Source organism: Capricornis sumatraensis, chromosome 16 (genome assembly GCF_032405125.1).
Source record: "Capricornis sumatraensis isolate serow.1 chromosome 16, serow.2, whole genome shotgun sequence".
In the NCBI taxonomy this organism is placed as follows: domain Eukaryota; kingdom Metazoa; phylum Chordata; class Mammalia; order Artiodactyla; family Bovidae; genus Capricornis; species Capricornis sumatraensis.
Window position 1 is genome coordinate 64,092,191 of NC_091084.1, and position 15,394 is coordinate 64,107,584.

The following is a 15,394-nucleotide window of genomic DNA, read 5'->3' on the forward strand; positions in this document are numbered from 1 at the left end:
GAACTCACGCCGCCCTGAGTCGGCAGAGGACGCGGGGTCTAGAAACCAGTCCCAAACCCGCCACCTGCGCGCCAAGGCGGGGCCAGAACTGGCTGCAGGCGGCCGGACTCGCCCAGGGCTTAGCGCAAAAAGAGGTGGTGGCGGCTGCGAGGCGCGGCTCCTGGAGACGCCAGTCAACCGCCAGCCCGCCCGCCACAGGTGCGCCGGCCCCCGCGGGGAGGAGCGCGGCCGGTGCTCCCAGGTAGCTCCCTCCTCTGGTTCTCACCGCTCTACTCCGCGGCCTCCCGGGATCCAGGCAGGACTCGCACCGCGCGTCCCGGAGCCGGCCAGGGCGCCCCCTCCGCGGATCCCAAGCTCTTCCTCGGCCTGAGCGAGGTGGCTCTTCTCGCCCTGCGAAGAGCAAGGCGCGGATTCGGCGAGGGCCGAGACCGAGGGTCTGGCGGCCGCAGGGACGACCGAAGTACGGGGCTCCGGCCCGGCTGCTGCTGGAACATGCGCCCGGAGCTGCAGGTGCGGGAGCCCGGAGGCTCGGCCCCGGCAGGGAATGGGTGGCTGGGAGGGGGCCTTCTCAGCGGACCAGGTCCGACTGCAACGCAGAGGGTCGATAGGCGCCCGCTCAGCCGGCCTCAGAGTCCGGAGGGCGGGGGTTAGGGAGGTGGGGACGGGGATAGTGGGCGGGTGGGTGGAGGGGAGGCGGCATTTTGTCCCCCGGAGCTTTCGGGGCCGCTTTCCGGGCGCCGGTCGGACCCTGGCGACCGAAACCGCGCGCGGGGCGCAGTCACGCGATGACTTTGAGCACAACAGGTCGGTGACTCGTTCCCATAGGAATTTAACCTGCTAAGCTGGGGGCACTTCTGACCTGTGTTTTTGGTTGGTTGGTTATTTTGTTTGTTTCAGTTTGTTTGACAGTTGCCAGACTATGTTTCTACTCCTGGTGCTACTCAGCCAACTGCCCGTAGTTACCTTCGCGTTTCCTCATTGCACAAGAAGTCCCTCGGAAGAGTCTAGGCATGCGAGAGAAGGTGAGCCTGGCTGCAGATCCCAAGAAACCGTTCTGAAAACTCGAGCCTGTATTCCAGGGCTCAAATGAGAAAGTGTAGTCTTTGAGATTAAATACCCTCATCAATCGTAGAAGTGCTAAAATGCTCTTTAATTTGTAGTTTATTTGGTAATGTTGTGGTTTGTTATGTTAACTGCAGTTTTTAATTCTGAGAGTTACTTTTGTAAATATGTATTTAAGACCAGGTGGGTAGTTAACTGAATGGAAAACCTGTTTCAACTTCTGAAAATCAGTGAGTGCCGTTTTTCTAGATGAGGCTGTGCGGTAATTCTGATGGGCATAATTGTTCTTCCTGGAAAGATGGACAAGGAGTCCAGGACCTAGTCTGGATTTGTTAGCAGACTCTGGGCAAGTTACTTAACCCCCTTTCAGCTTTTAAAATGATGAGAGAGTGAGGAGTGGAGTGACCTCTGAGGTCCTTTTTTGCTTTTAAATGTCTGGTTATGTGGGTAAAGTTAGATGGTGTGAGATTAGGTTTGGGGCTTGCTAACCTAGAATTGCACACCTTGTGGTCTCCAAGTCATAAACAGATTCCTGCCCACATTTTGAAAGCCTAACCTAGAAAACACAGGAAAGAAAAAAACTTGGCTTTCTTCCTGCCAAATCACTGTGCTTCCCTACCTGGTGCCAATGCTTTGGATCCACCTCCCCACACATATCTGTCCCACATTCATTCTCATCAGGTCCTACTCTCATTCTCTTTTGAGAAGGATCTGTTACACTAAAACTCCTAATCATAACACTAATAATGGTTAATACAGTTTAGTGTCTCAAGCCTTCTAGGAGACTGTGTGTATGTTAAAATAGGGCAATATCTTAACCTTAAGGAATCAAACACTGACCACAGAATCCTAAGCAACTGGATAAAGTAGTTAGTGGAACAGGATTTGCAAGGAGATCCTTCCTGGTGCCTTCCACGTTGCACCGTATATTTAAGTCCATTCATATATAAGGTTGATGATCCATACTCAGCAGGACCAGATGCTGGGTCCAGAGTGTTTATGAGTACATTCATTCATTCACAAGATATAGGCATAAAAGACATTCTCCAGGACTTCATAAACTGTGGAAGGAATTTAGAGATCACACTTGAATGCAGAAGGCTGGAGATATCTGTGGGAAATGTAAACGAGGAAGTGTGTGTATTTAAAAGGCTTCTCTGGTGGTTCAGTTGATAAAGAATCTGCCTGCAGGAACTCAAACAGGGGGTCTGTATCAACCTAGAAGGGTGGGATTGGGGGGAAGCTGGGAGGGAAGTTCAAGACAGAGGGGGCATATGTATAGCCATGGCTGATTCATCTTGAGGTTTGACAAAAACAAAATTCTGTAAAGAAATTATCCTTCAATTAAAAAATAAATTAAAAAATTTTAATGAAAAAAAAAAAAAAAAAAGTCTGCCTGCAGTTCAGGAGACCTGAGTTTTTTCTCCAGGTCAGGAAGATCTCCTGGGGAAGGAAATGGCAACCTACTCCAGTAGGATTTCTTGCCTGGAAATCCGAATAGACTGCTTCACCTAATGGGCGAGGCAGTGTGTAAACTGATAATCTCCATAAACTCTATGACAAAAGTAGAAACAGAGAGTTCAAGAGCAGAGGTATTGGTTAGCAGTATTAGTTAGCATTAGTATTAGTTAGGTATTAGTTAGTATAGTAGCTATGTCTCTGGAGAGCTGTATAGCGCAGAAGCCAGTGCTCTCTGCATATGAGATATAACAAATGGAGATATGAAAAGTAACTAGGAAAATAAAAGACCTTCAGTTGTGTTCTGATAAAGCCGAGAGGTGAGATTTAAATGACTCAAAGGGAACTTATTTAGAAAGCATGGAGAGACAGGAGAGAGGAGAATAGAATATCTCAGTTGGTAGGTTTAAAACAGGGAAATAGCCTCTTAGGATAGTCTAAGTCAGGAGAAATAAAGATGAGAAGATAATCTGAGGCAGCAGATACAAAAGTGCAAAGGCCAGTGTATCCTCTGGCAATGGCCAGAGGGGAAACAGGAACCATTGCTGCAAGTTCAGGATGCTCCAGGGGCATGGAAGTTTGCTTCTTTTAATTAAAAGCAAGTCCAGGCTACTTAGAACCCAAATAACAAAGGACCGTATTTCTCCTGAGATCATAAGGGAGGCAAGAAGTTTGATAAGGCATTGAAGGTCTAAGATGAACCATGGACTGAATTAGAACTTTCAACCTCAGGGAAGTTGTGGACAGCAGTCCCTCCCAGAAGGCATGTTTTATACAGCAGTCGAGACTTTCATTGGCATAAATATCATTTAAGGAATAATAAAAGTGTTTGTGACTCACTTTTTTATTTTCCTTTTAAGTTGAAGGTCCCATTTAGAAGTCAGGGGTGTTTTGTAACTCAGATAACAGGAGGCCAACAATGAGAAATTTGGCACTGCTTTTCTAGCCAGTAAAATGTAAAGATCTGGGCATATCTGAGAAGCAGCAATACAAAGGCAGATTTCTAATTCTCTGTTCTGAAATCAGATTTTGTAAGTAAGTACAGTACAACTAAGTTAAGCAGACTCAAAGTTACTTCATCCCTGGTTTAGTATTATAAACCTGTGCCAAGATTACAAACAGGCCATACCTCTGTATTGCCTCAACTCCGAGAATTTAGGTCCAAGAGGAAAGTCAAGTTCAGTCATTTATTATTGTAAGTAATTTGAGGGGCACCTCTGTGTGTCAACATCCCTGCTTTAATGGAATTTTCCTTCTAGCTAGGGGAACAGAGTGGTAACAGATAAGTAAATAAAGCATATAGAACACTAGATGGAAAGTGCCATGAAAAAAACACGGTGTGGGACGGGGATTGGCAGAGGTGAGTGGCGATGGGGTTCAAGGTAACACTGAACAAAACGTGGAAGTGAGAATACAGACTGAGAGAGGAAAGTTCTATTCAGTGGAAAGCAAGTTCAAAGGCAGGAGAGATCTGGGCACATTGGAAATGTGCTGTCACTGTTGTAGACAGGGAGATGACTTAGAGGGCCATTATAAGAATCCCAATGAGAAATGATGGCGACTTGGAAAGTTTCTCAGTCTGTTTCGTGGTTGCGTAAAATCCACAAGAATAAAGAAGAGGAAAGAACCAACATTTTGTCACAGGACAGAATGGTCTACCTTTTTAGAATATTTCTCAAAACAACTAGCACTGATGAACTGATTCTGGCTCCCGTCCTTGGTTCAAGTAGCTCATAAATCTTATTTATAACTTAGAAATGAAGATGCTAGAATAGCACTGGCCAGTAGAAATAGAATGTGCACCACATGAATCATTTAAAATTTTCTAGCAGCCACATTTTAAAAAGTAAAAAGAAATAGGTGCAACTAATTTTGATAAAGTATTTAATTGAACCCAATATATTCCAAATATTTAACCTAATATTACAAATATAAGCAAAAGAAAACATTGAGATACTTTACATTTTTCTTAACCATGTCTTTGAAGTCCCTTTCTACACTTAGTGTTCAGTTCAGTCACTCAGTCATGTCTGACTCTTTGTGACCCCGTGGACCACAGCATGCCTCCCTGTTGACCACCAACTCCCGGAGTCTACTCAAACTCTTCTCCATTGAGTCTGAGATGCCAACCAACCATCTCATCCTCTGTTGTCCCCTTCTCCTCCTGCCTTCAATCTTTCCCAGCATCAGGGTCTTTTCAAGTGAGTCAGCTTTTCACATCAGGTGGCCAAAGTATTGGAGTTTGAGCTTCAACATCAGTCCCTCCAATGAACACCTGGGACTGATCTCCTTTAGGATGGACTGGTTGGATCTCCTTGCAGTCCAAGGGACTCTCAAGAGTCTTCTCCAACACCACAGTTCAAAAGCATCAATTCTTCAGCACTCAGCTTTCTTTATTGTCCAGTTCTCACATCCATACATGACTACAGGAAAAACCATAGCCTTGACTAACCTTTGTTGGCAAAGTAATGTCTCTGCTTTCTAATATCCTGTCTAGGTTGGTCATAACTTTCCTTCCAGGGAGCAAGCATCTTTTAATTTCATGGCTGCAATCACCATCTGTAGTGATTTTGGAGCCCAAAAAAATAAAGTCTGACACTGTTTCCTCATCTATTTGCCATGAAGTGATGGGACCGGATGCTATGATCTTAGTTTTCTGAATGTTGAGCTTTAAGCCAACTTTTTCACTCTCCTCTTTCACTTTCATCAAGAGGCTCTTTAGTTCTTCACTTTCTTCCATAAGGGTGGTGTCATCTGCTTATCTGAGGTTATTGATATTTCTCCTGGCAATCTTGATTCCAGCTTGTGCTTCTTCCAGTCCAGTGTTTCTCATGATGTACTCTGCATAGAAGTTAAATAAGCATGGTGACAATATACAGCCTTGACGTACTCCTTTTCCTGTTTGCAACCAGTCTGTTGTTCCATGTCCAGTTCTAACTGTTGCTTCCTGACCTGCATACAGATTTTTCAAGAGGTAGGTCAGGTGGTCTGGTATTCCCATCTCTTTCAGAATTGTCCACAGTTTATTGTGATCCACACAGTCAAAGGCTTTGGCATAGTCAATAAAGCAGAAATAAATGTTTTTCTGGAACTCTCTTGCTTTTTCCATGATCCAGAGGATGTTGGCAATTTGATCCCTGGTTCCTCTGCCTTTTCTAAAACCAGCTTGAACATCTGGAAGTTCACAGTTCACGTGTTGCTGAAGCCTGGCTTGGAGAATTTTAAGCATTACTTTACTAGCATGTGAGATGAGTGCAATTGTACGGTACTTTGAGCATTTTTTGGCATTGCCTTTCTTTGGAATTGGAATGAAAACTGACCTTTTCCAGTCCTGTGGCCACTGCTGAGTTTTCCAAATTTGCTGGCATATTGAGTGCAGCCCTTTCACAGCATCATCTTTTAGGATTTGAAATAGCTCCACTGGAATTCCATCACCTCCACTAGCTTTGTTCGTAGTGATGCTTTCTAAGGCCCACTTGACTTCACATTGCAGGATGTCTGGCCATCGTGATTATCTGGGTCATGAAGATCTTTTTTGTACAGTTCTTCTGTGTATTCTTGCCACGTCTTCTTAATATTTTCTGCTTCTGTTAGGTCCATACGATTTCTGTCCTTTATTGAGCCCATCTTTGCATGAAATGTTCCCTTGGTATCTCTAATTTTCTTGAAGAGATCTCTAGTCTTTCCCATTCTGTTCTTTTCCTCTATTTCTTTGCACTGATCACTGAGGAAGGCTTTCTTACCTCTCCTTGCTATTCTTTGGAACTCTGCATTCAGATGGGTATATCTTTCCTTTTCTCCTTTACTTTTCACTTCTCTTCTTTTCACAGCTATTTGTAAGGCCTCCCTAGACAGCCATTTTGCTTTTTTGCATTCATTTTTTAGGGGGATGGTCTTGATCCCTGTCTCCTATACAATGTTAATGATCCTCTGTCCATCATTCATCAGGCCCTCTGTCTATCAGATCTAGTCCCTTAAATCTGTTTCTCACTTCCACTGTATTATCATAAGGGATTTGATTTAGGTCATACCTGAATGGTCTAGTGGTTTTCTCCACTATCTTCAATTTAAGTCTGAATTCTACACTTACAGCACATTCAAGTCACACTAGCCACGTTTCAGGTTTTCGATACCATATGTGACTAGTGGCTGCTATATTGGACAAAACAGCTCTGTTAAGACTCACACCTGGGACTTCCTTGGTGGTCCAGCATTCTTGGTCAGGACTCTGTGCTACTAATGCAGGGGCATGGGTTCGGTCCTGGTTGGGGACTAAGATCTTGCATGCCACACAGCGCTGCCAAAAAAAAAGTGATTTAGGAAATGGCAACCCAGAGGTGTAAGTGACTTATCCTAGGAGATACAGCTGATAGCTAAGCCAAATCAGTAAAGAAAAATCTGTGTCTTCTGTGTCTAACACTCTGCCACTACACCAGACTAATTTTTCTCAGTCAAAATAATAGGAAACCAGTGCTTTAGAGATAGCGTAGTCTGGCCTGTCATTTATTGGAAAAATAATTGTCTAGAGGAAAAAAATGAAACTCAATTTTTTTTCACTTATGCTGAGAACTTTGGACATAATCTACTCAAGTATGTCCTGGAATTTGATTAATATCTGTATTTCATCTTTAGCAGGAATTATTTTTACTGATGATATTTCTTTTTGTCAGATTTAAAAACCACAGAAGAAAGTTGGGCATAATTTAACCACATCAAAGGAACTATGTGCTCTTCCCATAATTAAAACAGAAATTTTCTGCCTTATTTTTATCAATGTTTGAAATCTTTCTATTTCTTTGTTAGTATTTACATCAAAAGAAGAAGCAAACCTGTTCATACATAGACACCTCCTATATAATAGATTTGATTTGGAGCTCTTCACTCCCGGTGACCTAGAAAGAGAATGCATAGAAGAACTTTGTAATTATGAGGAAGCCAGAGAGATATTTGTGGATGAAGATAAAACGGTAATTTTGTTGATGATGTTAATTGGCTAGACATTTATTAAATTGTACTTTAAAAAGTGGTACTTTTCAGGCGTTAGAAATTATATGCCTTAAATAAAATTAGGATTGTATACCTGTTATCTCTTTCTACTTTCTTAAAATGCTAATTAACCCATTTAGATTTTACTTTATACTTTCCTAGGTTTACAGTAATTAGCAAATTATCAATTGTGTTATAATTTTGTGTTTAACATTTATGATATTCAAAGACAGTCTTGAAGCACAGTGAATTAAACTTTAGGATACTGAGTTAGTTCTCTGACTCAGGCTTCAATCAGTCAAAACTCAAGAGAAATTTTTCCTATCAAGACTTAGCTTTTTGATGACTATATTTATATTTCAAGTACTTATTGACAATCTACTATGTGTCATATGCTCTCCTAGAAACTGAGGATAAAATATATATTCCCTGCATTCAGGAGTTAATTGCTTGGCAATAAACTTTTAGAATGTCTCCCTTAAAATATAATTAACTTCTGTCTGTTAATCCTGAAAAATATAAAACAAATAGCCAGCACTGTCCCTGTTATAATCTGGCATATTCTTTAAGCATATCAAGTGACCCAGATTCTTTGCTTTTGTAAATAACCCCAAGCTTAAATAACCCCAGCTCTTTTACCCCTTCCTCAAGAATCCCGTTTTACTCTTTAGTCACTAAGAACCTCTCTAGGTATTCTTCAAATGAAGGTGTTACTGAAACTCAGCTCTTTTTCTTCCCAAATTCTCCCCAGCCTCCCATTCCCTGCTATTACCTGCTGCATCTATTAGAGAAAGGAAGCAAAGCCTGCTCCGCCTTGTAGTTGTGTCTGTTGAAATTCTATACTGTTTCTTACAAAACCATTTTCTAGTTTTATCACAGTTCCTTAAAAACGGCTTCGATTCTCTCAAGTAACACTGAACTTAAAAAGTCTCAGGGATGTCTTTCCAAATCAATAAACACCTTTTAATAAAATCTCTGAGCAAGGGCTTCCCTGGTGGTCCAGTGGTTGAAAGCCTGCCTCCAATGCAGAGGACATGGGTTAGATCTCTGACCCCAGAAGATCACACGTGCCTCAGGGCAAGTCAGTTGAGTCCATGCCCCACACCAAGAGAAGACACCACAATGGAAAGCCCTTGCTCTCCAACCAGAGAGCAGCTGCCGATTGCCACAACTGGAGAAAACCTGCCCGCGACAACACAGACCCAGCACAACCAAAAATAAATTGATTGTTTCAAAAACCTATAAAAACCTCCTAGCGAACTGAAGGCTCACCTAGTGTAGAAAAAAGTCAGACTCCTTTTCAAACACGATCATGAGTCCTCTGCTTCAACTTCCACCTCTGCTGTTTTCATCAACTCGCTAATTCAGTGGTGTCCCTGGACACCTGAGTGAGGGCCCTGGGCCAATGAAGGAAGAATATCAGGGTCCAGTGGTAAAGAGCTGGCACTAGCAATAAAGCCCCGGCCAATTTCAGTTGGAAGAAACGGTAGTGGGTGGCAATGCTTTAATTATTTAATAGAGTGAGTCACTTGCTCCAGCATGAATGAACTGGTGTCCTATATGTGGCACGTGCCAAGTGTTTACACCCCTAGTCGAGGTCCTGGAGACCAAAGGAAATGACGTTAAAGAAATTAAATAAACTTGGAAATTTTTACCTTTCTCTTAGATGAAATTTTGGCAAGAATATTCAGTTAGAGGACCAACCACAAAATCAGGTAAGGCAAGAATGGATCAATTTTAATGTTTTTTTTTTCCCATCCTCCATCATAGTACATTTTTAGTTTCGCTGTTTGAGTTTGGTTGTTGCACAACATACATATCTTGTAAATCCGGGAAAGATTTCTCAATTATAACACAGGGCTATCTAAGACAGAGAAGGCCGCATTCATCTATTTACACACTGAAAATCAAGTTTGGTGAGATACTAGGGAAATGAGATAATAGGCTTAATTCGCTCTTTTAAACAGCTCAGCTAAGTCAGGACTTGCACAGAATAAAAGTCAGACTGTTACTTTCGAGTAGTAAGCTATTTTAATTTTTTTTTCTTTTTTACCATTACAAGTGAATGGAATACTTGGGCTACTAAGTAAATTAAGATTTTTAGATAGAATTAAGTAACTTCTAGAGAGGGGAGATCCTTTGTCTTATCTGCATTGATCATCTCTAGCTGCTTTTAGTCAGGTTCGTTTTGTTTTTACCAGCGATTTATTCATTCCCCCTAGGCAGGGCTCCAGCTGTAGGGAGACTATATTACATAGCTACTCTGGAGTGGCTTAGTAAATTTCTGTCAGTAGTTAATATCAAAATGTGTATAGTTGAACAAAGAATATGTTTATCCTGCTTAGACTTTTATTCATTTAAGAAGACATTTAAAATAAATCAGGGACTTCCCCTGGTCAGGGATCTAGAACCCACATGCCACGACTAAGACCCAGCACAGCCAAAATGAATAAATAATTTTAATAAAAATAATAAAAATAAATGAAGCCACACCTAGGGCTTTTAGGAAGTATATGTTTCCCCACCCCCCACCCCAGGTCATGTCTCTGGCACAGACTTTTATTAATTATTAGATGCTTAATAATGTGCTTACACTCAATGTTAAATTTATTGAAATCATAGGTGGTGCTTTTCAGTTGTTATATTTATGTTAGTTTAATGATTTCTCTTAAGATACTAACAGAGAGAAAATCGACGTTATGGGCCTTCTGACTGGATTAATTGCTGCTGGAGTATTTTTGGTTATTTTGGGATTAGCTGGTTACTATCTTTGTATCACCAAGTGTCACAGGCAACAATATCCAGGGTAAGTATTGAGTGAAAATATTTAATTTATGATTATACTTTCTATACTATTATTTTTAAATGGCTAAAAAAAATGACTGCCTATATTTTGAAGTATATTTTTTATTTTGGAATAATTTCAGATATACAGGAAAGTTACAAAGATAGCCCAGAGAGTTCCTATATATCCTTCGCCAGTTCCCTCATTGTTAAACTCTTATGTTACCATATTACATTTGTAAAACTAACAAGCCAACTTTGGGCTTCCCTGGTGGCTCAGATGGTAAAGAATGTCTGCAATGCAGGAAACCTGGGTTCAGTCCCTAGTTTAGGAAGATTCCCCTGGAGAAGGGAATGGGTAGCCACTTCCAGTATTCTTGCCTGGAGGATTCAATGGACAGAGAAGCCTGGCGGGCTCCCATCCATGGGGTCACAAAGAGTCGGACATGACTGAGCAACTAACATGAGCCAATGTTAATACATTGCTATTATTAACTGAATTCCAGCATATTAGTAAAGCTTCCTAAAGGCCATAATTGTTTGCATAATAAATCTCAACATCATTAGAATAAAAAGTTATTCTCATTCATATTCTTATCTGCAAGTATAGATAAAAGTGTAGAACTACCTTATTTAAAAAAAAAAAGCAACAGATGCGAAACAGGCAATCAGGATTATTTCTTGTATATCCTTATTTACCCTATTTATGGTTCCAAATTCTATAAAGACGCTCATTATTGACCAGGTGATAAAACGATTATGGAAACAGATAGTGGTGATGGCTGTACAACATTGTGAATATAATAAATACCATTAATTGTACACCTGAAAATGGTTATAATGACAAATTTTATGTTATGCATATTTTACCATAATATTTTTTTCTTTATTGTTAAGGTAAGAGTTTAGGGGAATAGAGGTGGAATTAGGATAAATCCGTTGGAAGATAAAAGCTGAAGCCAAGTTTTCTGAGTGTGATGAAAGGACAGAGGCAAGGGCAGCGGCAAGTCTGAAAGGATGCCCATAGTAAGAGTGCAGAGGAAGTTGGTTGTTGCTGTTGTTTTAGTCTCTTTAGTTGTATCCAGCTCTTTTGTGAGCCCATGGACTGTAGCCCACCAGGCTCCGTTCGTTGTCCATGGAATTTCTCTAGCAGGCATAGTGGAGTGAGTTGCCATTTCCTTCTCCAGGGAATCCTTCCAACCCAGGGATTGAACTTGTGTCCTCTGCATTGCATGCAAATTCTTTACCACTGCTTCCTGGGAAGCCCCTGCAGAGGAGGACATGCCCGCAAAGGGGGCAGAGGACAGGGGCAAAGTGAAGTCGTTCAGTCGTGTCCGACTCTTTGCGACCCCATGGACTGTAACCTATCAGGCTCCTCCGTCCATGGGATTTTCCAGGCAAGAATGCTGGAGTGGATTGCCATTTCCTTCTCCAGGGGATCTTCCCGACACAGGGATCGAACCCGGGTCTCCTGCATTGCAGGTGGACGCTTTACCATCTGAGCCACCAGAGAAGCCCCAAGTAAAGTGTAATTCTATCCCCCAGCTGGAATTCCTAAACAGTCCCCTGAGGCATTATGTGATCACAGGCAGGAACTAAGGAGATTGTCTGAGAGTTCTATAAATCCTCTAAAAGTTTGAAAAGTGAAAGAAAGTAAGGAAAATTTTGTGTAATTTTTCTTAAGCCACTATCTTTAAGCTGAGGTTTTTATTCATTTCACCTACTTAACAGACAGGGAATCAGGGAATCACCTACTTAACAGACAGGGAATCAGGGAATCAGCAAGTTCTCCCCATTTTCAAGGGCTTATTTAATATGGCTTTCTCCACAAGCTGCAGGATACCTGGAAATTCATGGGTTAATGAAGAAATTGGGATATTTATCTTTAAAGACTCTCCTTGTCTTTTATCTTCCCTTCTTTTCTATCCCATTTACAATATTTTCCCCCAAAGGCCATGTGTGTGCCCTCAGTATTTAATAATTTCCCTGAAGATCTGTGAACAGAGCTATTATTCAGTGTCATGCTCAACATCCTTCTCTTCTCTTTCCTGTTTTCTTCCATTTCTCTGCTTTTCCACACCACTACACCTTCTTACCTTATGCCTTTTTTTTCTCTAAAGCCTTCTAGCTTCTTTCCTGCATGAGTTTAGAAGCAGAATTCAAAGACACATGGAGTAAAGAGGTGCCATTTTTATGCATGTTTTCTGTGTATGTTATTATTAAATTTTGAAAACCCAGATATCTCTTATTTTAAAAGTAAGATTAGTTATCCTTAGTACAGTAGAATGCTGTCCCATTTACAGGTCATTTTTACATCTATTGTCTCACTTTGATTCTCAGAGCAACCCTTTATAGGGCACATTTCAAACTAGGTTAACCAGACATTCCTTTGTGTTAAGATTAACTTTTAAATACTTACTAACTGACTAAAGTACTTTTTTATCAATTGTCCCAAGAAATTCTTCCAACAGAGTTACATGTTCTCTTTCTACATTTTGCAAGTCTGAAAGTGGGGGAAGGGTGAGGAATATCTTGAAAAAGAGTGAAAAATGAGATCATTGTTAGAATAGTTTGTCTCATTCTTTTGTAAAAACATGCCAAGAAATGGGCAACAAGATCTTTTCATTTCTTAGTCCCTATATTTTATGGAGGAAAATAGGCATAATATAATGTTGTCAGCTTATCTGAGATGTTCTTGGTGTGTACTTTCTGATTTCAGTCATGTAAGATGTATGTAAGAAATCACTGTGAAAATACTTAATGATTTTAGTATCATTATACTGTTCCTGTAACAGATTTTGAAGGTCAACGTGGAAAAATTTATTTGTTCAAGTATAACATGTCTCTCCTGTTTCCTATAAGCAAACTAGTAGTACTTTTCATCACAAGCTAATGAATGTGGCAGGTGACAAGCCTACCATGTGTACATTCCAGATTTCCAACAGAGGAGGAATTGTATTGAGCCCTCTAAGTAAACTTCTGAGGCTCTCAGTCACCTCTCAACTATTGAAGAGCAGATTATTCAATTCCTTGATTTATACAGACCTTTTTCTTTTCTTCTCTCTCTGCTATTTTCCTCTCTCTTTCCTTTCAATTTCAGATCTCATTGTAACTTCCAACAGAAAAGGTATTCTAAGAGGCAAGTTGATATTAATTTAGTTTGCAAAAGTGTACAGTATTTTGGGTCTGCTAAACTCTCTTATTAGGAAGAATACTATTATAAATATTGATTATAGGTTCAGGATTATCTATATATTTTAATTATCTTATTAACTATACTATAAGAGGTTAATTTCTGCATAGATGCTTCATAGACAGCCAACTTCACAGTCTAAGTGGATCAGTTTACTTATGTTTGAGTTATAATTTGTAATTCACAAGTAAGAAGGGGAAATGTGGTTTCGGAACACCAGACCAGTATTGCATTTCAGCTTTCATTGGCTGGTGTAGGTGACAAAGTTTTGTGAAAAATGGTGGAACTTGAACTAAGCCACTTTTTTTTAATTAAAAAATGTTTTTTTCTAATTGTTAGGCTTCCATCTGTGGAGATCAATGGGGAGTAAAGACACTACCTTGGCAAGGGCAGAGAGCCATAAAATAAAGCAAGGCTAGATTAAGGGAGGCTTTGAAAAGTAGGCACAGGAGTTAGAAGTTGATTCAGTAGAAAGCAGACTTCAAGTTAGACTTTTGTGGAGAAGAATGATGGGATGGAAGTCCTGCTGAGGAGAGATGGACCAGGCAGAAAGGCTGCTGGGGTAACAGAGGAGAGAGATGGGCATCCACTGATGTTATTACCTCTGTGGCATCAATTTCCTTAGCTTTGAGTTGTAGTGCCTTTCAACAAAGCCTGGATTTGGTTTAACACCATACTTTGAGAAAATTTTAATTCAGGAATAGGAGAAAAAAAGAATTCACGTGTTTTGAGTCCTCGTTACAGTATTCCAGACTCTGCTTAGATGCCTTACATAATCTTTCTCAATCCACAAAAAACATCTCTGTTGACGTAGCTATTATTATTCCCATTTTACAGAGGAAGAAACCTGAGTTAGGTTACCTTGCCTTTGGTCACATTGCTATGAAATGATAGGATCCTGTTTCATACCAATGACTGACTTCAAAGCTCTTGGTCTTCCCACTAAACCAAGACTCATTCAGAGTTTATGGGTAAAATAAAACTTGTTATATTAATAAAGAAGGTTCAGCTTTGATCTAAATAGTTGGATTTCTTAATATTGCTGTTTTAACCTAAAATATTGCCTTTCCTAGACCTCAATGCTCTCTCTATTTAGTTCTTCAGACATCTACGTAAGAAGGGGCAGGCACACTCCTTCCATCATCTTCAGAAGACCAGAGGAGGCTGTCTTGTCTCCATCGCCACCTTCATTGGAAGATACAGGATTACCTTCTTATGAACAGGCAGTGGCATTGACCAGAAAACAGAGTGTTTCACCACCACCACCTTATCCCGGGCTGGCAAATGATTTTAGGGTATTTAAAAAGTCTATGTCACTCCCATCTCACTAAGCCCTCACTGTCTTGGTGATATAGGACATTCACATTATTTAAGTGGTTCTTTTCCCTGAACCAAAAAAGACAGGTCAATTCAGATGTTTATGACAAACTGTAGAGAATAAAGGAGAAATAAGCATGTGTTCTCTGCCACTGGAGTTCTGTCAGCATCTTTAACCTGAACTTTATCATTATCAGCTGGATAAGGAATTTTGTATCCTTGCAGTTAAGAAGAGAGCACTGTTCTGTTCAAAAGAATCTGTTATGGATGTCACAGCTAGAACTGGTGAACTGTCTGTATTCTTTGTACAGAAATGGTTGTAGATTTGTTGTTGTTGTGTTTGTCGCTCAGTTATGTCCGATTCTTTGAGACCCTATGGATTGTAGTCTGCCAGGCTTCTCTGTCCATGGCATTCTCCAGGCAAGAATACTGGAGTGAAAAAAAAAAAAAAAAAGAATACTGGAGTGCGTAACCATTCCCTTCTCTAGGGGATCTTCCAGATCCAGGGATTGACCCAGGATCTCCAGCATTGCAGTCAGATTCTTTACTGTCTGAGCCACCAGGGAAACCCCATAGATTTTTTGTATTGAATAC

The 15,394-nt window shown here is 40.7% G+C and overlaps 1 protein-coding gene across 1 annotated transcript; it reads left to right on the forward strand.

Annotated features, from left to right (window-relative positions):
• Positions 1 to 299: 299 nt before the first annotated feature.
• On the forward strand, positions 300 to 15,155 carry PRRG4 (proline rich and Gla domain 4). Its single transcript, XM_068989308.1, has 6 exons — positions 300 to 510; positions 898 to 1,022; positions 7,324 to 7,487; positions 9,173 to 9,221; positions 10,180 to 10,312; positions 14,580 to 15,155. Exons 2-6 carry the CDS (start codon positions 920 to 922, stop codon positions 14,812 to 14,814), a joined length of 684 nt encoding a protein of 227 aa, XP_068845409.1. The 5' UTR covers positions 300 to 510; positions 898 to 919; the 3' UTR covers positions 14,815 to 15,155.
• The last annotated feature ends 239 nt before the right edge of the window (positions 15,156 to 15,394 follow it).

What these genes read in the sequence shown, in the direction of transcription:
- PRRG4 (XM_068989308.1), top strand. Translation starts at nt 920, where the DNA reads ATGTTTCTACTCCTGGTGCTACTCAGCCAACTGCCCGTAGTTACCTTC. An exon ending in TTGTGGATGAAGATAAAACG is followed by an intron (nt 7,488 to 9,172) that starts GTAATTTTGTTG and finishes CCTTTCTCTTAG; the next exon opens with ATGAAATTTTGGCAAGAATA. An exon ending in AGGACCAACCACAAAATCAG is followed by an intron (nt 9,222 to 10,179) that starts GTAAGGCAAGAA and finishes ATTTCTCTTAAG; the next exon opens with ATACTAACAGAGAGAAAATC.